Source organism: Mytilus californianus, unplaced genomic scaffold (genome assembly GCF_021869535.1).
Source record: "Mytilus californianus isolate M0D057914Y unplaced genomic scaffold, xbMytCali1.0.p SCAF_3, whole genome shotgun sequence".
NCBI classification, from domain to species: Eukaryota; Metazoa; Mollusca; class Bivalvia; order Mytilida; family Mytilidae; genus Mytilus; species Mytilus californianus.
In genome coordinates this window covers 116,745,474-116,770,857 of record NW_026262679.1, presented here as the reverse complement: position 1 = coordinate 116,770,857, position 25,384 = coordinate 116,745,474, and the positions used below count along the sequence as shown (strand labels likewise).

General features: G+C 33.2%; 2 protein-coding genes across 2 annotated transcripts; both read left to right on the top strand.

Annotated features, from left to right (window-relative positions):
- The first annotated feature begins 757 nt into the window (after window positions 1-757).
- Window positions 758-25,384, top strand: LOC127735917 (uncharacterized). Its single transcript, XM_052246356.1, has 8 exons — window positions 758-815; window positions 3,813-4,043; window positions 8,628-9,049; window positions 10,472-10,640; window positions 11,345-11,553; window positions 13,662-13,710; window positions 19,002-19,040; window positions 21,987-25,384. Exons 2-8 carry the CDS (start codon window positions 3,941-3,943, stop codon window positions 22,310-22,312), a joined length of 1,317 nt encoding a protein of 438 aa, XP_052102316.1. The 5' UTR covers window positions 758-815; window positions 3,813-3,940; the 3' UTR covers window positions 22,313-25,384.
- Window positions 23,144-24,832, top strand: LOC127733731 (ankyrin repeat domain-containing protein 17-like). Its single transcript, XM_052243048.1, has 2 exons — window positions 23,144-23,534; window positions 23,658-24,832. Exons 1-2 carry the CDS (start codon window positions 23,144-23,146, stop codon window positions 24,830-24,832), a joined length of 1,566 nt encoding a protein of 521 aa, XP_052099008.1.

Below are 25,384 nucleotides of genomic sequence, written 5' to 3'. Positions count from 1 at the left end.
ATAACCCGTATCATGCCAACAACTATGTTTGTATGTTTCAAAGGTTAATGATTTACATATCATTTCTGATTTGATATATTTCTTGCGATGTCTAATACGCTATGCTAGTTTTGGGAATGTTAATCGATCGGAAATATATAAACTATAAAATGTGTAATAAAATTGAGAATGGAAAAACAACTACGAGAAACTGGTGGAATAGTTTCAAACACTGACAAACCTGACTCAATTTTCCCTTTAAGATGTGAGTGGAGGATCGGAACATAAGATTAACAATTCAAATAAAAGAATAAAAATATTATAAATTAATGTACCAAATTGTGGGAGCACTTCAATACTTAATTGATAGGGGGTGCCTCTGAGGTTCTGTTACCCCACCCTTTTCATAAAAATGTTTTCCTTTTCATATATTGCGTAGGTAAAAATGTAACCTTTTCACAATTAGTTTGGTTGTGTGTGGTGTGTTGCAAAAGTGCCAAAAGAGGGAAAATTTGTGACGAAACTTTATTGACCTTATCATATATTTCGGATAGTCCACATACGTATGAAGTCTTGAAAGGCTATTTTAATTTTTTTTTGTGACGCAAGAATTATTTGGACTAGCTTGATACTTGGAGTTGATTAATGAGAATTTAGATGCATTTTAATTGCTTGCAATACTCATTTATTTCCAGTTAAATAAGAATATTTGTGTTAATGCATAATTGTTACTATTTCTGGTTATTCCGAATCCTATTTTTAAATGTCAAGGAAGTAAATTAAATATTGTCATGTTTACATAATGGCGTCGTAGTTACATTATGGACATATTTTGTGTAAGTACTTATGTTATTAATTTGTTTTCCGACCACATAGTTTAAAAGATCACCAATCACACCCCTAAAAAGAGTGCAAAAAAAAAAATAGTAAAACAAATCTGCGTTCCTCTATAAATCATGTGGTTCAACTCGGGTTTCAAAATAGTTCAAATGAAATTGTCATTCAATTTAGCTAACGATAGCCATGATAGCATAACATAATGTTTGTCAAATCACAAGTGAACAAATGGTGTACTTGACGAGTACGGTAGTGAAAGGAGAATTTCAACACTCAAAAGAACTCCTTATACATGTCACCCAGTCGTTTATTTTCTGTGAAATGCTTGGAAGACTTTTGATTGATTTCATCTTTTTAATTTGCCATGTTATTTTCAATCATTTAAGTTTACGTCAAAAACAAGACAACTGAAGCTGAATTGAACATTTTCTTAAAAATGTTTTTAAGAAAAATAATTTTATGATTTATACTTTTAATCAAGGTTTTGTGTTTTGAAATATATTGTTTCTATGCAAGCCGGGAAAAATGAAAAATAGCAAAACACTTTTATGACTGAATTTTGAAATAGAAATATTTAACCCATTATTATACGAACGCAAATTTTTTTTTGCGTTCGTATAATGCTATCATGTCGTCGTCGGCGGCGTCAGCGTCGTCGTCTGAAGACACATTTGGTTTCCGGACAATAACTTTAGTTTAAGTGAATGAATCTCTATGAAATTTTACCAGAAGGTTCAATACCACAAAAGGAAAGTTGGGATTGATTTTGGGAATTATGGTACCAACAGTTTAGGAATAAGGGGCAAAAAAGGGACCAAAAACAAGCATTTTTGTAGTTTCCGGACAATAACTAGTGTGTAAGTGTATGGATCTCTTTGAAATTGTACCACAAGGTTCCATATCACAAAGGGAAGGCTGGGATTGAGTTTGGGGGTAGTTGCCCTAAAACGTTCAGGAATTAGGGGCAAAAAAGGGATCAAAAACAAGCATTTTTCTAGTTTCCGGACAATAACTTGTGTTTAAGTGTATGGATCTCTCTAGAATTGTACTACAAGGTTCCATACCACAAAGGGAAGGCATGGATTGAGTTTGGGGGGTAATTACTCCAAAGGGGGGGGGGGGGGGGCAGTTTGGGGGGATTTTTTTTTCCAATTTTTTTGGATGGTTTATAATTTTTTTTCTTCAAAATTTTTGATATTTCAAATTTTTTGAAAAGCTTCAAGAAGAAATCTACAATTGCACAGTATTGCACAATAGCACAGTATTGCACAATAGCAAGAAATCTTCAATTGCACAGTATTGCGCAATAGCACAGTATTGCGCAATAGCACAGTAATGCTCAACAGCACAGTATTGCGCAATAGAACAATATTGCGCAATAGCAAGAAATCTTCAGTTGCATAGTATTGCGCAATAGCACAGTATTGAACAATAGTACAGTATTGTGCAATAGCAAGAAATCCTCAATAGCACAGTATTGCGCAATAGCAAGAAATCTTCAATTGCACAGTATTGCGCAATAGCAAAGTATTGAACAACACAGTATTGCGCAATAGCACAGTATTGCACAATAGCTCAGTAGTGCGCTGTGATATTGCGTAATAGAAAGAAATCGTCAACTACACAGTATTGCACAATAGCAAGAAATCTTCAATTGCACAGTATTGCGCAATAGCATAGTATTGCGCAACAGCACAGTATTGCGCAATAGCAAGAAATCTTTTAACCAATTTCAATGGGACTAATTTAAAGTCTTTAATTTTTGGGGTTCTAACCTTGTATTACTATTTTGGATATTGGGCCCCATTTTTAAATTGGTCTACATTGATGTCAAAGGGTCCAAAATTAAACTTTTTGTTTGATTTCATAAAAAACTGAATTATTGCGGCTGTATAATTTGCTGAATCTTATTGTGCGTTTAGATTTTTTATTTTGGGCCCTGTTTTCAAATTAGTCTATATTAAGGTTTGAAGGGTCCAAAATTAAACTTTGTTTGATTTCAACTAAAATTAAATTTTTGGTGTTTTTTTATATGCTGAATCTAACCATGTTGTTAGATTTTGGATATCAGACCATTCTAGGTAAGTTAAATGTCCCATTTCAAAATTTTAAGATCTTTGACCACATCTTATTTGTGTCAGAAATATATATTATGTCAAAAATTTGATCACAATCCAAATTCAGACAGTATCAAGCTTGAATATTGTGTCCAAACTTGCCCCAACTGTTCAGGGTTCGACCTCTGCGGTCGTATCAGGTTGCGCTCAGCGAAGCATTTTATATTATCATATTTTCAACTGCATATTTTAACAATGGGTTAACTATGACCATAAGAGAGAACGTTGTAATGATTCAACGAAAAACTATAACGTCAAAGTACCCAAATTGTACTTATTTAGCAAAAATAGCAGAGGAAATCTTACAAGTTTTCTTAGAGACTAAACAATTTCTATTTTTTTTTTATTTAACATAATGCACATCTTTTAACATAGGTAAATATATTTAAATATACACACAACGTTCACAGCATATATATCAACAGATGAAGTATTCACTTGAAAAAGTGAAATCTACGGAAACGTCGCCATCTTTTAAACATGAGCAAATAAAATATGTTAAAAGCATCCATTTCTTAAAAAATTAATAGTAAGCATGGACTAATGGTCAAATTGTTCTAAATATATGAAGACATAAAACAAAACATCTGTTGTTCGATTTTCAAGGATGTGAATTTAAACATGGATGTAAATTGGGTACTTCTCATTACAGAATCATGGATCGTTTGGAGGTCGGTTCAAACCCATTTTTCTATGATTCAATATGGATTCAAAATTAAATTCGTGGAACTATATAGTGAATAAAGATAAATCTACAAAATAAACACATAATGGAAACTTTTGTCTGGATCATTAATAAAAGTAGGTGAAAAAAACCTGTCAAAATGGGTGCAATATGGGTACCCTAACGTTATATGTATACTTTTATTCGAATTTCAGAAGGATGGCAATAAAAATTTAGCCGCAAATTTGGTAGAATAAAAAATAAAAGACACGGAAATGGAGGATCTATAACAAAGGAGAACCCCATGTTGTGACATATTCAACATCGTTATTGCTTGCACAACATGGATGGAGAACCTTCGACTTCATGTGGCATAAAACGTTCAATACCAAAAGAATTACAAGATGAAGTGGATGTGATAGCTGCAAAACTTCCACGAGATATTGGTATGTGTATCTGATTCAATATACACACCTAGTATAGACTACACATATAAATATTTGCGTTTTGTAAATTGTATAAGTTCAAGATTAATTTTTTTTTGGTTTATGGTAAAACTGTTTATCATCTACATGTATCTCATTTACTATTGGGTCCATTTAAGAGTACATAGCTGATGCATCCAAAAATTCTCTCCCTCTGATTTCTACCTTGTGTGTCCCAATTAAAGTAAGCATCTTTTATTTGAAAGGTGATATGTTCACAAGAATGCCATGTTCTTAAGAGGTGTCTCGTGATTGGGAGGTTTCTTCCTTTGGTAGACGATAATTTAGGTTGTTGTTGAAAATTAAAGATTTACAATGGAGGTTGCGGATGTAAGTATCCAAAATGAAACTATCACATCCAGCTGCTGTAGTTTGTACTGCAGAATTTGAACCACATCTTTTCATTGATCCCATTTGGTCTAACTTAATTTGTGTGAACTTTGAGATTTTAGAATTGAATATATCGCTAAGCCTAGATAAACTAGCTTCATCGGGCTTGCATCTAAATAAGTGAAATCGGACGCAGATAAGAAAATTTTTCAGCTCATTGTACATCTTGGTCAATAACATCTATTTTTGTAGTAAGGTAAGTTTGCAACGTCCATTTGCCAGTGTTACAAAGATATTAAAGGCGATGCGTCAAAATAAACGTAATCTTTATCTTTGCTGTACCTTTTTGGTGGAAGAAGACTTTGAAGTCTTCTGTAATCCTATACTGCCGGCTGTAAAATCATCGAACCGTCACCAGGAGTGTTGCCGTATCCTTTTCTGTGATTTACTATTTCATAACTTCCGTGCCATATCTTGACACCGATGTTTACACATGATCGGTTTCAAGTTTGTCAAATAGCATCTGCATCATTGTATAAAACAAATGTACAGTTAGACTTGAAAAACAATCACTATCGTTAGCGTTATAATTTCTCATATTTTAATGTTCTTATATCTACCTTTTTATTATGTCAATTATAAAATTTCATCTCATCTTACATGTACGTTATTTATTATTTACTTGTAACCGGATGTTTTTAAAGTAGATTTGGTATTACACATGCGTTAATTTAATTATAATCCGAAACTAAGTCGAATGATTCAGCGCCCTCTATCCACTGATGTTTCTCGTTGGAGTAATCGGAATTAACCAACTGGATTATTCGGGTTAATCCAAAATACGTTGGTTTCGTATCTGCGCATGTGCATAAATGGGAAATTTAATTGTGCATCCGAAAGTTTCAAAATAATGATAAACAGAATTTTCATTAATTCAAAACAATGCATCTTATGTTAATTTCAAGTATCTTCGCGGAGAGTACGACTTCAACTCAATGATCCTTGACAAAAATACACGGATTTAGTTGTTCCGTCTGTGTTCAGATCTTTAACGCAATCAAGTCATAATCAAGTTTTAGAAAACATGCGGTTTTTAAAACGAAAGTTAGAATATTTCAGTATGTTATTGCGATAATAAAGAGTCAAAAGCACACTTAAATCTCCTGGTGCTTTTCGCTTCAAACAATGCACTGTCAGTTGACAGAAATATCAATGTACGAACTATTGTCAATTGACGGAATCCATATCGAAAGTACGTATATTTTATGTCAGTCATTGTAGGAATGTCCCCATTGATTACCTTTATTGTCTTACTTTTCAAAGTTTTAAGTGATCCAAAACGGGATTTAACATATAAATAGTCCAGCTTTTTACCTTTATTCGTCATGAAGGTACCCCCATTACCACCCTCGAGTACGGAACCTAGGGGCGGATCCAGCCATTTTAAAAAGGGGGGTTCCCAACCCAGGAGAAAGGGGGGGGGGGTGTTCCAACTATATGTCCCATTCAAATGCATTGATCGTCAAAAAAAAAAGGGGGGGGGGGGGTTCCAACCCCCGGATCCTCCCCTTTGATCCGCCATTGGTTCAACTTATAATTATTTGCCGTCAATCATTCACGAAATTTTTCCGAAAATGACCGTTTGACGCCTGACGGAAAAGGGCATTCCTACTCTCGTACTTTTGTGTAAAAATATTAGACATGTTAGATGAAAAACAAATATTATTAACAACAGCAAATTAGTGGTTCACGATTTGGGTCAAGCACATACAGAAAATGAATGGGTTTGAAATGTTAAAAAGTGCTCAAAATCCAATCCCTGACCTCAGACAAATCTGCAATGGATATCTTTAGCATTTTTCAATATATGTTTAAAATGAGAAAAAAAAAAACAAGTAACTGAACAAATATAACAATTCATGGTTAACTGATTGGTGTTTGATGTTAAACCCTACTTTAAGCACACTTGACTAAAATCATGGTGAACAGTTTTTTTTATACGAAGGAAGTTGGAATACCCAAAGTGAACTTTCTACCTTTGACAGAGAAAATTTCAAGTGAAACCTAATCAATTACTGGTATAAATGCTTGCATCAAGTTGACCATGCTGAGACGATTAATGTATGGAATTATAGAAAATTTAATTTGAATCTACAGTATTGGTAGATTTTTTAGTTTAGTATAGTCAGTTTTGGTTGAGACATGAGTTTTATTAAAGAATATTATTTTTGGAAGAAAAAAATACGTCGAAAGCAATAATGGGATAGGGCAGGCTGGGTTGATGTGGGCTGCTTTCACGGTAATTCAAGTTACCTTTTATGCATCTTCTTCCACCTCAGAGCTATCAGCTCTTTGATTCATCTTTTTCATTTAAACCATCATATTCTAAAGTGTCTCTTCTCCTTCTCGCCGCGGTTTCCCACTCAATGTTCATTTCTATAATTAATTCAGTAAAAACAGTATTTCATCTTCAATTCTTTTTTGCAATTTTTCATCTTCCAACTTCTATTTCTAATTAATGTGCACTTAGTCGAAATTTAGATATCTATAAATAAGAAGACAATTGAAAATTAATCAAGACCAAGATATTAAGTGGTATGGTTAAGTCCTGGAATTGAGAAAGTAGCTATAAGTCGTTATAACGAGTTGGCTAAGTTGTTATAACGAGTTAGCTAAGTCGTTATAACGAGTTAGCTAAGTCTTGCCTAAAGCCGTGAGCAAATGAAATAAGGAAGTAGAACACTCATTACATGTCCACGCGCAAAGGATAAATCGTTACTAATTAACAGTAAAAGTGCAGTTTATACAGTTCTTAAAACGTCATGAAAGACAATTTTAAAGAATTCCACAATATTCTGTTGTAAAATTATAAAATTCAACCGCATTCTGTTAGAACTTTAACAATTTGAAAAAATATATATAATATATAATCATAAATTTACTATCTAAAAATACAGAGTGAGTACATACTTAAGGTAGTTTCACTAAAAATAACATATCATATATTCAAACTTCCCTAGCTGGTTTTTGAAGAATAAATTAATTCTACCGAACCATTTCATTAGCTAATTTCTTTGCAAGATGTTGTGTTTTGTCCCTTTTTGTCATATGCATCTCAATGATATCATTTTTCTAAATTTAGAAAATACCTGTAACATATACAAAAAGACCCATTACACTTTTGTTTCAACAAATCTGTCATTATAACTTGGCAGGATGTTTTATCTCAGTATGTACTGGTTAAATATGCAATACAAGTAAGCCAATTTTAGACTAGGTACCTCCATAAGCCTGGAAATCTCATGGATAGTCACATATATGTATGGTATACGTCAATGATAAACCAGGTTTAATCCACAATTTTCTTCAGAAGGAAATGCCTGTACCAAGTCAGGCATTCGTTTGATGTGTTTGAGGGACTTTCCGTTTTGAATTTTCCTTGGAGTTCGGTATTTTTGTTGTTTTACTTTATACAGCAACATAACAACACAAATAACAGAAAGGATATTGAGAGGACATGACACACATAAAAATTATTCAAGCGTCAGAACAATATATTATATGATCTTAATCGTCCAAAGTCGGAAATAAATAGGAACTAACACTTTATGTTTTTTGTGATTTTTATGTAGGCAAAACACGCGCGACTGGCATGCTAAATCCCAAGCCTATTGTCATTCAGGAAGTTTTACAACCACTGGGTCAATGCCACTCCTGGTGGACGTTAAAACACTACTATATCAATATCAAAGACGTGGCAAATCATCATTACGAAATAACAAAACCACATCATGTAATGAAACAACTACATTACGTTATGTCACATACACATCAAGTAATGTTGAAACCACATTGCCTAATGACACAACCACATTAAATAATGGTGAAACCACATCGAGTAATGACAAAACCATATTAAGTAATGACAAAACTATATCAAGTCAATACGAAACCATATCATGTAATATCAAAACATCATTACGTAATGTCAAAACCATATTATGTAAAGACAAACTATCACCAAGTAATAATAGAACAACATAACGTAATATCAGAGTTCCACATAAGACAGCTGTGGTGTTCCATAAAGAAGCATATACGTGTTGAAGTAAAGTCCAATATACAAATCAAGGACCTAAAGTGCATAAAATATCTTATTTTTATAAGGAATTAGATTAATATACAAACCAATGTTATTTTTATACTTATTTACAGTTAAATCAGCAGACTTGAGTGATAACCAAAAAAGATGGTTAGTTGTTGGAATATGCCTTAACAGTGTCATAGCACCAGCATTGAGAAACTATGTAGTTCATATTTTAACAAGCTTTTATAATCAGTTATCTTGTAATCATAAGATTGATGCACAAATATATCCAAACCATTTAAAGCAATATCAACCGACAAATACCTACTTGAATTATGAGAATGTCAACAACAACAAAGCAAAACATGGTTATAAAAAGGCAAACTACGACTACACGATCAAGAATGCTGTTGATTTATCCAAGCTTTTTCTACAGACACACATGGCACATTATACAGGCTTTGATGAAACATGTGACTCCTCCGCTTTGCTGGGATTGATCATTAACATTGACCAGTTCACTCTAGTTGTAAAGTCAGATGCCGAAGATGTACGTAAAATATCTGCTTAAACTGATGGCTTGCCTTTACTTAAAAGAATATAAAAAAGCGATGTTTAAATCATTTATATCTATCATAGGGACCAAACAGGGGTATGGCAAAAACATCAAAAGCACCAATTTTACAGTACCGGATGCTCAAGGCCAAATATATTTGAAAATCCAAAACCTAAAAGTCGAACTGATGATATGAAATTACCGTTGTACTTATTGTAAAACGAGAGTTTGTTTTAAAAGATCGATATACCAATTAATGTTTAACATTAAATGCACAACGAAAAGAGAAATGACACCATCAGAGAAAAGAAATACATGTATATATCGTATGTGTACTTGGCTTTCCTTTAAAAGCAAAATTAGCCTTATGAAATTTCGCGAAACCTTATATTTGACATGCTTGATTAATGTCAGGAGATCAATAGGAAAAACATTGAAATTCAAAAAAGAGTTACTCGTGTGAGTAGTTTACTGATCAAACTGTCCGAATTATAAGCCTACGAGGACAACAACTAGTTTGAATTACTACTGGTATTCTGTTTTATTACTGTTCAGTTCAAACCGAATATTGACAAACAAACTGATTCGTCTCATAATTTCAAATGATTGTTTTAAGTTTTCAAGCAAAGACAATTCTTACTTTTAAGGTATATAAGGGGCATCACTCTTGAAAAAGAGAGGCGAAAGAGACATTGAAACTCATAAGTCGAAAATTCACTGACAACGCCATGTCAAAAACAAAAGAAAGACCAAACGGTGAAGAGACGTGTGCTTCGCCATATACCCCATCAATGAGGTGGGGGTATAAAATAAAAATGAGGGAAACGCGTGCACACAAAAAGGAGCGAGACTGATAGCGTGAATATGCGTATACTGATATGCATGCATTACCCTACTAACGAATCCACACTCAGATAAAATGTCACAATCATGAATAGGACACAAAAGGTAAATTAACGGGTCAGACGACTTTTCTGTTATTCGAGATCTAAGACTTCGCAAAACATGTCGCTAGTAGGATGAGACACATACACGTCGTATCAGTCAACAAACTCGTGATAGTGACCATGAATTTATTATCATAAGTTGTCGATTTCATTCGTTTTTCTCCGAACTCTGTTGGAAATTTTTTATGCTAGGAACAGAGCCTCGCTAATCAAATTCCGGGATTGAGGTGGGTTATGAGTGGTATCAGGTGCACCTAAGAAGTTAACTGCTCCTGCTCATCTACTGGCACAAATCGTTAGCGTTATATATCATAAATCAATCTATAGATGAGTCGCATTCGGGGAAAGCTATTAATGAGGAACGGATGTGATTCTGAGGATCACGATGAATAAGCTTTGGTTAATGAAAAATAACATGATACTCATTTTCGTTTAAACTTAAAAATCATTTTATGTAATTTCAATGAAGGTACGACAAGAAATACGGAACCCATGGGCTCATTGCGATTACACCAAATGGGATGCTTTAAAGTACTCAACATCATTCCAGCTTATGGAGAAGCTTGTCACAGATCTCACTATGAGTCAGGCCGATAAAATTCAAGTAATGGGAGAGCTAAATAAATGGAAATTAAATGGTAATGTGAATTACGACTAGTTAATAAATTAAGTTTTTATTTCATATGTATGAATTAAACCGTGTTGTTTCTAGTCATTGAAGTTCAAAATGTATTGTAGCTTAATTGTACAGGTCGTATTCGGAGATTGTTGTTATCGTCGTGAGTATGATTCTGAATGTGACGACGTATCTTATCTATTACTTATTTCTTGTGATATGACGGTCCTGTCATTTCAGACGACACCGTGCCTCGACGTCTGTTAAACATACATGTATATATCGTAAACTGAATTTTCATTAAATATAGATGGAATTTTAAAATCGTAAATTATGTAAGTAAACCAGCACTGGTCCAATACCTTTGCTTATGAACTGTGAGTCACCAAGGCTATCATTAGCTCAGTAGTCAGTGCTTCGGTACCGATATATCCAAAAATAAACATTAAAGAAAATTCCTTGTTGAACAACTGGGACATTTTTGTTTTTAGGAAATTAAGATTGCAACACCTCAGGCAAAGTTAACTTTTGATGAATTTGGCGATTCTTTTTATGTCCCTTTTGGTCATTAGACTTATAGTGTTCTAAATATTTATACAATCCTCACATTCAAATATTTATGTTTGAGTATTCCTGATAAAGGTTAATTCATAACAGCGCTTTGAACACCTGCAGTTTTAAAGTGGTTTCCTTTTTTGACAATTTTTTCATTTCTTTTTTATCCAGGTCAAAGTTTTCTCAATGGTACTGCTCTGGGTCTTGAATTGGTAAATGAGATTCGTCAACAAACGTATGTTTTAGCTGAATATGCAAAGCTTGTAGCAAGAGAAACAGATGATAACCTCTTTAAGATAAAGAAAGAACTCGATAATTGTGGAAGAATTTTGCAAAATGAAAAAGTTCAGTTTAAGAAAGACATTCTTAAAATACAGAGAGTAAGTTAGAATTTTGAAAACATTATTTGAAACCTACGAATCAAGAGTATAATGATGGTTTAAGTGGGGTTCGTGTTGCTAAGTCTCTAGTTTTCTATGTTGTGTTTTGTGTACTAATTTTTCTGTTTGTTTTTTTCTTCTTTTTTAGCTATGGCGTTGTCAGTTTATTTTCGATTTATGAGTTTGAATGTCCCTCTGGTATCTTTCGCCCTTCTTTTATCATGGTTTTTCGATATTTTTTTGGCTAAAATATAAATTATGTATGAAGCAACAATGAGAGTTGGAAAATGAAGTCAATAACTAACAAATAAAACAGGAACTCATTGCTTTATCGCATTTTGAAAAAAAAAAAACTGACACATGATAGAGGGAGGTCATTTGTCGTGCCGAAATACCTGTCACTACGATTTCATTTTATCTTGTTCATATGTTTTTATTGCACAAAGACTTTTTTCATATTCGTTTATATTTATATAACCATTATTTTGATCAAAAACAACTAGTTGCTAGTAGAAATTTTCACATAAATATTCATAATTGTAGCTACGGATTTCTTTGTGTTAACTATATTAGCTATATAAAAACATTTGTATTCGCTTAAAAACCTTTTACATCCCATAAAATATGGTATTTCTGTTAATTTATGATTTTTTGTTGTATTTGCTTGTCAAAATTTTGATAGTTTGCCTATAATTCTACTTTATAAAAAATATTCACTCTTACGAAATAATGAGGAGTAAAAGCAGATGCTCATATGTGATAACAGAACCATCGGTTGAAAGAGACAACCATCACATTGCCTTTGTCGTGTCAATATTGGTCTGTACTGAAAAGGTTCAAATATTGGTTGATGTGTATTTAAATTGTTGTTTCTGTTTAAATTGTGTCGTTTTGATACGGTTTACTTAATCTTGAATACAAAGACATTAAGTAATAATTGTCCCTGATTTAATTTTTATTTATTCTTTAACTCATTGAAATCACATTGCAAAATTTAAAGAAATGAGGGGAACAACAAGTGCCTGATACCGGTAATCGTTACAATCCTTTAAGAATTTGGAACGATTCAAATATGCAGAAAGACTTAGCTTTAGGCTTAGTTGCTTTCAAATTGTCGGCTTTAAAATGCAAGAATATGAATATATATATATATGAAAATAATAAGTTGTTTTAGTTTAAACTTGAAAAAAAAAATACGTACGGTTGCCTATAATTGCTTACATCCACTTCATTTGAACTTTGGATAGTTATCTCATTGGTAATCATACCACATCTCCTTATTTTTATGTAACTTGATTTTTTCCCTTATATTCAGTTGGAGTAATTACATAAGGTGATGAACGTTAGCTATTATAATTATACTACAAATAGCCAAGATTCTTACAATAGATCAAACCGGATGTTGATTGGGAAATTTCAACTGTTACTGGAAAAAAATTATTACGTTGGCCAAGATCAGGAATACTGTCTTGCAACAATAAAAAAAGATAAGACATTTGAGGACTGAATTATTGGAAAGTTCTTTAACATCAGAAGAGTGTAATATGTTCTTAACAACAATAACAAAAAATTCAAATAAAACACCTTTTTTCGATATGCATGATTGAACAATGAATTTTAAGAACAAAGCATGTTATAAATGTGTTTGAGCTTTTGATTTTGCCATTTGATAAAGGACTTTCCGTTTTGAATTTTCCTTGGTATTTTTGCTATTTTACTTTTTATCGAATTTTGTATAAAAGAGACGATATGAAACCTTAGAGTCAAGGCATTTGTTGTTTGTTTTCTACATCTTGTTCATATTATTTCTATATTTGGAAACCAAACTTTCTTCGCCAAAAACTTGGAGTAACTCTTTGTTTGTACTTATGTTGTAAACACACGTATCAGATAATGCATACGATTAAATATTTTCCGAATATTTCTGCGGTTGGTGGTACATAGAATCATTGTGTAATTATTATATATGAATTTCACAAAATCTGATACACTAAGATACGATTGAAGGTGTATAAAAAAATAGTGGTAGCAAGGATCTGACTCTACTTATCTGACAAAATAATATATATGTAGAAGCACAAACTATATCCTTTTTTGTATATTTGCAGAAGGTGATGGGTCAAGATAAAACTCTGAAAAATCACGAGACACAGTTTGGTAAGTAATATAACTTAGATTGACACAATTAAATTTCTGAGTTAAAATAAAAAGCAATAACAAAAATAAAAGTTGAATTAAAAACCTACTTTTACAGTGTTTTTAACCACATACTGTATTGTGATTATTAATGAATTTCAAGTTAGTTTACCTTAGTTACGGTTCAGTAGAGACTTTTTAGCACGTACTTGTACAATTTGCTGACAATTAGATGAAACAGAATAAAAACACGACATTTGTCAGGTCAAATTTAAGGGGAGACAAATGAAGGTAACAAGCAGAAACTGAGGGAATCGCATGCACTCCAAAAAGTACCGAGACTTGGTGCGTCGACATGGTAAGCATCTCCTGCTATGCATTCATCACCCGCCATGCGAATTCATATTCAGTCAAAATGTCACAATCGGAAATAGGTCACAATCGGTAAAATTACAAACAAGACGACTTTACTGGTATAAAGAGTTCTATGACCACGAACACATGTCTCTAGTGAGTTTAAACACCGACACATCATAACGTCAATCAAATCGCGATGGAGAATATAAAACGAATGTTGTGTCTTTTTCACACCCCTGTTCATGAAGTCTGCATAGTGTGAACATGCACAAGTGAGACGTATTAACTGAAATAAGTAAACGCTATACGATGGAGCAGAGTTTATGCTACTGCTGAGAAATTGGAAGTTGACAATTGGAAAGTTGTTATCATCACGTTTGTCATAGAGTCTACTTAGAAGTCGTCAATCTATGTCAATATCGAGGACTTTCGGTAGTATCCTTAATTTCAAGTTCACTGGGAGACATGAGATATAAACACTCGTTGAAATGTTGGTTATTGAAAGACAGAACATTATCAACATATCTGAAAGTAAATTAAAGGAGGCTCTGTATGAATTTTGATTCACATAAGAACTAAAAAAGTCGGCCAGTAGTTATGCACAATTGGTACCTAATAAAATACCGACTGTCCCATGAACTATTATTGCATTAAACTCAACAAATATGTTGCCGATGATCAAAAGCAGTAGTCGCAGGCACATACTAATCCGATGAAAACATTCATTCAGTGACGTCACAATTGAGTGAAAGAGGCATGGATTATAATTATGAGAATTGGAACATATCCGTGGTCATCTGTTACACAGATATTCAAAGATCCAAAGGTATAAAATCACAACTCGCATTTAACACAAAATAATGATATTATTAAAAAATAAAAGTCAACAACAACAATATACAATTAAATTCTAAGGAATGATTACAGTAGCTAACAAGGTAACATGGCATGAAATATTAACGGTGGTATATCAGAGTCATGTGTGCATCCCTGAACTTCTCTCATCCAGCAACAACACCCGTGCCTAAGATGGTAAGCTGTATGGCTTTGCAGGATATATAATGCGCACATAAATTCATTCAAACATTTCCCATGTTTGGGTCTGAGAGTTCTTGATAATGGTAAACTACGAAAAGCTCCTCGGACGCACGAAGTTTATAAATTTTTATGTTCGTCTCTTATACGGGGAATGCGACACTTTTTGCACGTCAAACAAAGCATGCATTAAGTCCATAGATCCATTGTTGGACATACTCAAGACAATATTTCTGCATCTATCTAACAAACCGTTTAATTGTAATTGCAATTCTGCCTATCATCCCGGTCGATCAATTTTGCCACACCTACCACTGTATCAGTTTGTACTTATGTGGCCCTAACTATGCCAGCACTATTCGACAAACGAAATCAATCAATCTAAAAACTGAACTCAAAATTCGAAAAAAAGTAATATGGCTCTTTTGGCTTTATGATACATAAAGGTAGGACCTTTATAATGACTTTTCGAATGACATTAAACCTTGGCAAAAATGAAATGAATTTCTTTTTAACATTCTATAGATCCTTAGGGTAAATGAACACCTATTATGCGATTTGGGTTGTGCTATTTGTAGAAGCCGTACGGCGACCTGTAGTCTGTTGCATACTTGTGTTTTGGCCTCAAGTTGGTATTCATTTTATAGTAAAATCGCTTATTTTCATACTGTTAAGAAAAGAAGTGTGATGGCTTGAACCTTATATAATTCTGTCACAAACATTCTGAAAAAAATAAGCTTGAAATAACAAAAGCATTGTTTTAAAATATATATAAAAAATGGCTACATTCTTCTAACTTTATGTATAAAATATGGTTAAAAAATGCAATGCAGTTGATTACTCAATGATTATCAAACAAGATGACCGCCGTTGCTTAAACATTGGTAAATTCATAGGTTAAGAAAAAAATAAACAAACAAACATTAAGGTGCAATATAAAATTAAGAAGTGTAATGATTGCCATTTTAAAAAAAAAATAGTAACACTGTAATTTTCAGGACATTTTACGCGTTCGGTCTGTTTTCAATGAAATACAGGAAAAATGACTTATGTTAAGGTAGATTAACAGTGATCCGCCATCATTGATTGTAAAATAGCAGTACACAATCGGTCTAGTTCTTTGTTTAAATCTGCAAATTTTGATGTATATCACTATTTTAACTGTTTCAACAAATACTAAATATTTGCTTTTGTTTAAATCGATTTTTCTAAGCCAGTTAAGGGGAGATAACTTAAATAGGAAAACTTTTAAAAAGGAACATTAAAGAAACTTTCATTGTTTACTTGTAGCAAGAAAACAAATTCGGTAACACAATTTTTCTTTTCATTTTCTGAAAGCAGATAATATATTCTACTTTCTCATATTTTATTTCAAAGTTCTATCGCATAGATTTCTTTTTATTCACCATTAGTGTTTTTTATTCATTAATAATCTATGAAAAAAATTGGCAATTTTGCATGACTTGTAGCTTGAAAAATAGCACGGTGACCAATATTTTGTATTAAATTTTTGAAAAGAAAGCATGGTTAAATACATTTTGTCAATGAAAATTATATCTGATCAAATATGTACCAATTATCCACCTTAAATAGAAAACTTTAACTCTACATCCCGAGAACACAACAATGAACTAGATAAATCAATCACGGATTGAGTGAGGTTTGTTATGTTACTTATCGAGTTGCAAACATATCAAACATGTTTACTAGAATCGTTAATTGAATAACGCATTCAAGAGGGATACCCTTAACTATCATTGGAAAGGAGTGTGCAAATATGGTATATAATTGCAAAAACAATAAGACAAATAAGTATATTAAACGAGAGCAGAACGTTTGCCAGGCTAGCATTCACAGATTTTTCGTAAGGATTATCTATCAATAAAAGATAAGTCACAGATTTAACATACACATTTCATCCGGACATTGATGTCTATGTATACATGCAACTAAGGTAAAATTGACGTCTTGTCACCCACAGTTGTGTTAAAGGGGAAGTTCAGATTATTATTTACCCTTAGAATATTGTCTCATTTAAAGCAAAGATTTTTTTTATTCCGTGAATATTTGATGTCGTAGTTTTACAAAAGTCTGGATACAAGCATATAAAAAAAATTATACTTTATTGGACATTTAAATTCGATGTTTACCTACATCTACGAAACCCATGAAAATTGAAACATCACGAGTAATACTGATGAATCCACAGAAAATATTATTGGTTTTTCTTATGGTTGTAACAAAGCTTTGATATATAAATGTAGAGCTTTTTTCAAAACTAAGTTTCAGTTTAAAAACTGTATTTCTACTAGGAAATGTATTTTATTATATTTATATACTTCTGCAAAATTACCAATCTAAATTTTGGTCACTGAAATGACAAATGGAAGCTAAATTGCATTTGTCCGTCCGTCCGTTCGTTCTTCTTTTAGTTCATCTGTTCGTACCCAGTTATGAGTGCTCGCCGTTACTTAAAGTTACCTGGAAGCAAAAATAAAGTATTAAGTAAATGAAGTTCTTCCAAACTAAATTATCAATCGGAACACATCCTACGAAATTTGTGTATTGACGTCATAAACATTCTGAGAAAAGTATGACCTTGTGGAGTGCAAAATATAAGTACATACTTTAGACAGTATGTAGGACCATAAGTTCCAATAATTGTATAGCATAAAATTGAGAATGGAAATGGGGAATGTGTCAAAGAGACAACAACCCGACCAAAGAGCAGAAAACAGCCGAAGGACACCAATGGGTCTTCAACACAACAAGAAAATCCTGGCCCCTAAACAAAAACATGTACTATTTTAATGAAAATGGACGTCACACTAAACTATAAAACATATAAATGAACTAAAATTTAAAAAACATACAAGACTAACAAAGGCCAGAGGCTCCTGACTTGGGACAGGCGCAAAAATGCGGCATCATCAAATTTAGTTATGTTTTAACTTATCAAAAACAGAATCAATGCAATTACAGATAAAAACAATATCCAGAAATCTTTATACGGCGTTGTTAGCATGCATCATATCTAAATTTACAGGCTTAATAAACACATTACCGTTAACATTAAGATGTAGCCGATATTCTGATTGTTCAAAATGTAAAATGAACTTAAACTTTTTCATCACTCTTTTTCTAAATACTACTGAACAGAAACAATCCATATTTAGGTGACCATAAATTCAAAATCCTTATATATTCAACCAATTTGCTTTAATTTTCACAGTTCTCATAATATTTAACCTAAAGTTCAACTTCCTGAAAACCATGAATAACCCAAATTATACATGTATCAACTTTCTGCATGCAATTTTCAAACAATGTCTGTAGTCTTGTAGTGACACATGATGTTTGAGACTTCCCCTAACAGCATGTTGAGTTACTGAAAATCTTAATTAGAATACTATTGCGCACATCTACATTAAAATTGTGTTGCAAGTTCATGAACAAGTAAATTTGGGCTCAAAAATATATCTTTCTCAATAAAAAAAACCGTCACATTCATATAATTCATTTGCTAGTTTAAGTAAACAACAACAACACCAAATGCACAATTTTATTTGTCAGAGTAGGCTACCTTTGCATAGATTCTAAATGAAAGTGGGTGAATTGTTGGTGTGACACTTAAAGTAAACAGTATTGCAGTGATCGTGTGGGCCCTTTTATGATCTGTCAGACACACACTTCCTGTTTTCTGATAATTAATCTTTCAATTACGATTTGTCTTAAGCACGACGATGCATAATCATGTTTTTTTTTCATTTTCGATGTTTGTATTACATAATACCGTTCCTGATTGTAATGCTTCTCATATAATCTCGAATCTTACAATATTCCTTTTGTTTCTTTCGCCTCTCTGTTACAATTTAGTTTTTGTTAAAATAATTCTTATATTTACCTTTCATTATTTTCAGAGGAAGTAAGAGAACGCCTAAGTCTATGCCCATGTCGTGGTGAGTTTAAGTTAAATGTATTGATTACGTAGTGTTTGGGCATCTTCCGTAAAAATAATGCATACATATATTATAAGGTTTTTCTTGTATAACACCCCTCGGTGTGTTATACGGCAAGAAAAACTTTAAAATATGCATTATCTATAACTTATCACATACAAATGCAGCATATCAACGTCAGTTAAAGAAATCATATCAGTTGACTCTATCAAATGTAGTTTTTTTGGCGATCGTGGATTCTTGAAAGATAATCTTTTAGTTTAATGTGGATAATCATTATACATTTTCTCAGAAATAAAATACGGTCACACTTGGTCTTCTTTCGACCTGCAGTAAAACCCATGCCAAAGTGGGGCGTCCATCTGGCTGTGCGGGATGTACAAGTACACAGGTACGTCCGGTCAGAATGGGAACGTTTAATCCGATGCTTCGTGTAAAGGGGGTGCCACGCTCTCTGCACGTTAAGAACCCTTGCATCAACTCTTTGATGAGTCCATAGGTGGCGTGTTGCAGAGCTACATTTCTGTTCTTTTCGAATATACCTCTTTTTCCAGTGGCAGTCCAAATTTTTCCAACCTTCATCCCTGACGGCCTCAATTACAGAACCTACCTATTGCATTTATTGTTATTTTGTTCTCGTCATGAACAAGCATGCAATATTTGTCGAACATCATCTAAATAAAGCATTTAGAACAAAGACAATATTACGAAAGTACGAAAAATTAAATTTCAAATGACAACACGTGGAAACTTATCTCTTTTTTACTGATATCACCTGTTCCTGGCAAACCGTTTCAAAATCAAAAAACGTATTTAGTAAGCATAGATTGTCTTAGTCCTATTTGACACAACTTATCGGAATTTTCGGTTTCTATTGATCTTCAACTTACTAATTGATTTCACATTCCAACTGACGAGTCTTGTGTAAATGAACACAAACTCATCAAAGATACGCGCATCATGCGTACCAAATTATAAGCTAAATATCTTTGATAAGTTTTAACAATAACTGTGTCGACGTCGATGCTGGTAGACGTTTGGTCCCAGAGGATATTATCCGCTAAGTATTCAGTTCTTTTGTGCTGACATGAAATTATTGATTTGTTAATTTTCGTTAAATCAACTATAAACTGTGGAATTATTCAAAACACTAAGGTTTTTTCTCCCCCGGGCATAGATTGGCTTAGTCCTTATTGACACAACTTTTCGGCATTTTCGGTTTTTAATGCCCTTTTCTTTCTATTTGATTTGGACTTCCCTCTGTTGCGATACTTTGATACGAGCACTAGTTAATGAATTTTAGTCTGAAACGGTAAATTTGAACTTAATAAGATCTGCAAAGAAGTGTTAACAATATACTATTCAGTCATGTTAAGACTTATCCATTGCGGTAAATTCAATAATGATAAGACAAAAGACAATTTGCCTACAGTCAATTCAGTACTGTTCAGTAACATTTCAGACAATTCAGTATGATGTTGATGAGAACAGGTAAATAGCAGATACTGAACATGCTGAACATAGACTGAACAGATGTTAACTGACTACAAGGGATTTCTATGAACAGTGCTGAATTTAACGCAGTTGATAAATTGACTGAAAACTGAAAATGACGTAATAATATATTTTTCAGTCTCTTAATGTTTATGACCTATCTGTAGTCCTGTGTCTTACGAAATTTTTAAATTGCTACAATATCAAACAGTAAAAATACAGAATAAAAGTAACGTGCCATTTTGAAAATATATCGAAGAGGGGAAACGTTGTTCAAAGCAATAGTTTTAAATATTTCATTGCATTTAATTAATAACTAGAAAATAAGGATTTGGTGGCAAATAAAGCCAAGGTTTTGCAAAAAAACACACAGACTTTATCACAGATAGTTTAGTTATAAATTTTTTTAAGATAGATTACTCACTTGTTTATCCATGATGTGCTATCATGTATTGCATTCAAAAAGACCTAAACAACCTTTTCAATTAAAAAAACCTCGTGTTTATTTACTAAAGTCGAGCGCACCCTAGAAGGTGTACTTGAATAAGTTCATTTTTATATTGGTTGTAACCAATATCTTTATTTATATACTTATTGTAAGGAAATCATTGCCAACACTGCAGGCAATACTCCTCCATCTATTAAGCACCAAATTGTCATACATAACAGTACAAGTGGAATGGCTGTGGATTATTTATAAAATTTCCATATGTTTAGCATTGAAACAACAAAAGGGGACATTATCTTTAAGATCTGATCAGACCAAAATGACTGTTTCAGATAAAAATTGGTTTACTAGTGGAGCGTCATTGATGGGTATTATGTAAACAAAACGCGCGTCCAGGCGTACCAAATTATAAGCCTAGTATCTTAGATGAAATTCAAGTTACAATAACGACGATCTAAACAGAACCGTTCGGCAATGTAACTAAATCAGTTCCACCATGTACACATTAAAACCACGGATTTGCTATCAACAGCTTTTTACGAGAGAAAAAAGCAAAATGCCTGAAAAAGCGATTTAGTGATGAAAAGATGGCGTTTACTTAACATATATTTATCCCATGAATTGAACAACACTTATCAGAAAACACAAAGTAAACTTCTATTGATAACCATTACATTCATTCACATTACAAATAAACTGTTTTATCATTTTTCTTTATGATTTCTAACTTTTGTTAATGTTTTCCATTTCGTTTATTGAAACACACATATGGTATACAATTATGCTCCGAAACACTATTTAACGGGTTTCCAAACAGTACATATATATAATTCACTGCGTGTATTGAGTCCATCTCTTTTTCTATACAGACAATGAATTTAGTGGGCAGTAAGTTAAATATATAGGGGGCTTTAGCTGTAAATAGAAAGTTCGCGAAATAAAACACTAGGCGTGATTAAAATTGACTTTAAATATAGCTAAAAATTCATCTTTTCCATTTTCAGATTCCCATAATGTCGAGATAGAATCATGGAAGGAGGAAAGACAAATGTTCGTTGAAACACCTGCTGTAAATATGATTTCACATAGCATTACATCAGAACATAGTGTCTTAATAGTAGGTGAACCTGGCATCGGTAAGAGCTTTTTAATGCATCATATTGCTTTAAATCTACATTACAAGATGAAATATAGCATAATTCCATGTTCAGATATTCAGGAGATAGTCCAGCATTATAAAGAGGACGTAAGACAGATGTTTGTTCTGGATGATATTTGTGGAGAATACACAACTAGTTTTTCAGATGCTGAATATTTGAATAAAAATTAACACAAATTGAAACTGATGCTGAAAACGAATATTATCAAAATACTAGCAACGTTGAAAGATCAAAATGTACAGTTTACACCTTTAATGTGTTATCTGTATTCCAATAGTCAGAATTTTAATCTGACAGATTTTTTACAATGTCCTTTCGAAACATACCAAACAGAGTGGGACAAGTTAAAATCAATTGATCCAAACAAATACTGCGCGCTGTTTGTATGTGTTATTTACAACGGCATCATTAAAGAGTCATTATTTGATATTTATAATGAAAATAACACTAATAATAAATATGTCATTGAAAATTTGTTCGAAATCTGCGGAATAAGTCGTTGTACGTCTAGAAGTAAAATAAAGAGAGTTTTGGACAGCCTTGATGGAACTTATTTAAGAAAAACAGGAAACAAGTATATAGTTATTCATGACCAAATGTTTGATTTTATGTGCGGTTATTTTGGTAACAAGGATGAAATGGTCACAGGTATATTGCGTTATTCAGACATCAGAGTTATCAATGAACGGACACAATTAGAATCTTTTGATGAACAACATGGACAATTTACTATATTGATAACAAACAAGTATGAACAGGAATACTTCGATAGAATCAAAAATGAATTACAACTTGGAAAACTAAATCAGTGTTTTTACAATTCACAGATGAAGTTTGAAAAATTTAGAGCTTTTTTTCTCAAAATATTGAAATCTATAGACGATAGCTTACTCGTGGAACAACTAAACAAGAGAAACAGTTTGATGTATAAATTCACCGATTCATATAACAAAGATGATTTAGTTGCGACTCACGACTGTCTGGAATATGAATATGAGGATATGACTGATGGACCTTTTATAACAGCATGCAACCAAGGATATGATGATATAGTTCAATATTTTATTTCAAAAGGAGCTGATATCACACTTTGTGGTTTGTTCAATTCACCTCTGACAGCTGCTTGTATGGGGGGACATGCAAATATAGTAAAGGTTCTGATAGACAAAGACAGTGATAAAAACCAAACTAGTCGTTTAGGATTTACACCTCTGACAGTTGCGTGTATTAGAGGAGATGAAAAGATAATACAATTACTTATAGACAAAGAATGTGATGTAAGCCAGGCTGATGGTATGGGACGGACACCTCTGACAGCTGCTTTTTGGAGAGGAAAAGTCAATATATTACAATTACTTATAGACAAAGGATGTGATGTTAACCAGGCTGATGGTATTGGAGAAACACCTCTGACAGCTGCTTGAAGGGGAGGTGATGAGAAGTTCGTACAATTACTTATAGACAAAGGATGTGATGTTTACCAGGATGGTGGTATTGGAGAGACACCTCTGACAGCTGCGTGTAGGGGAGGCAATGAGAAGTTAGTACAGTTACTTATAGACAAAGGAGGGAATGTTAACCCGCGGTCGGTTGATGATATAGGAGTTACGCCTTTGACAGCTGCTTGTATTGGGAATAGTGAGAAAATAGTACAATTACTGATTGACAATGGAGTTGATGTTAACCAGGCTGATGGTAACAACGATACACCTCTTATAATTACCTGCAGTTTGGGAAGAAATGAGAAAATAGTACAGTTACTTATCAACCAAGGAGTTAATGTAAACCAGACTGATAGTATACGACATACTGCGCTTACTGCAGCTTGTAAAGGAGGAAATGAGAAGATAGTACATTTACTTCTAGACAAAGGAGTTAACGTTAATGATAATAATATGACGGGACAGGCACCTTTGATCGCTGCTTGTAGCAGAGGACATAATAACATTGTACAGTTACTTATAGACCAAGGAGTTGATGTTAACAACCCTTTCGATAAGACAAAATCACCTCTTACAGCTGCTTGCATCGGAGGATATGAGAAGACAGTAGAGTTACTACTACATCAAGGATATGATCCTCACCGGACTATTTTTACGCCAGTCACGCATTTGACAGCTGCTTGTTGGAGTCAAAATGAAAAGATATTCCAGTTATTGGTAGATAAGGGACTTGATATTAACGAGGCTGATGGCTTTGGTGTAACACCTCTGATGACAGCATGTGAATGCGGAAATTATGAAATATTTCAAATTTTGATAGCCAAGGGAGTTGCTATAGATCAGACCACCGAAGAGGGATTGACACCTATTACAGCTGCCTGTATGGCAGGAAGTGAGAAGATAGTAAAGTTACTGATAGATAATGATGTTGATATTGGCGATGCTGATTTTATGGGACCAACACCCCTGATAGCTGCTTGCTCCGGAGGACACGAACATATAGTAAAGTTACTGATAGACAACAGATGTGATGTTAACCAGACTGATTATGTTGGGCTTAACACACCTTTGATAGTTGCTTGTAGGAGAGAAAACAAGAATATAGTGAAATTACTGATAGACAAAAGATCTGATGTTAACCAGGATTGTGATTCTTGGGAGACACCACTTTCGGTTGCATATTCTAAAGGAAATATGGTGATAGCACAGTTATTGATAAATAGAGGAGCCAATGTTATCAGTTCATAAAGATATTAATATACAAAACCGAGAGCTGCCATCACCATAACAATAAAAAAACAGAATCAAACAGCAGTGGGGGTTTGGGTTTGCCAGAGAGCACCACTGATTTATATTTTCAAGACTTTAGAAGCCGAAAGTCTTAAAGTGGTAACTATGACGTCGTTTATCTTACAACGTTACATTCATTTGAAAATTCAATTGTTGATCGTGATAATCATTCAGAAATGCATGCGGTCGACAAACTGATTGATTGTTGATGTTTAACGCTACTTTCAGCACTAACTGCAACTTTTTGGCGGTAACTTTTTATTGGTGGAGGAAGACGTAGTTCCCGGAGAGAACCACCGACCTTCCGCAGGAAACCTGACAATCCTTGTGAATTAAGATTGGAGTCGAACGCACCTGCCACTTGAGGGATCTGAATTCACAACCTCGGTGTTGACAGAGTAGTGTTACAATCGTTCAACTACTTAGACCACTATGCCACTGAGGCCATCAGAAATACTAAACTTGAGCTAGTTAAAATAATTTTGAATAATAAATTCATTTTTTTAATAA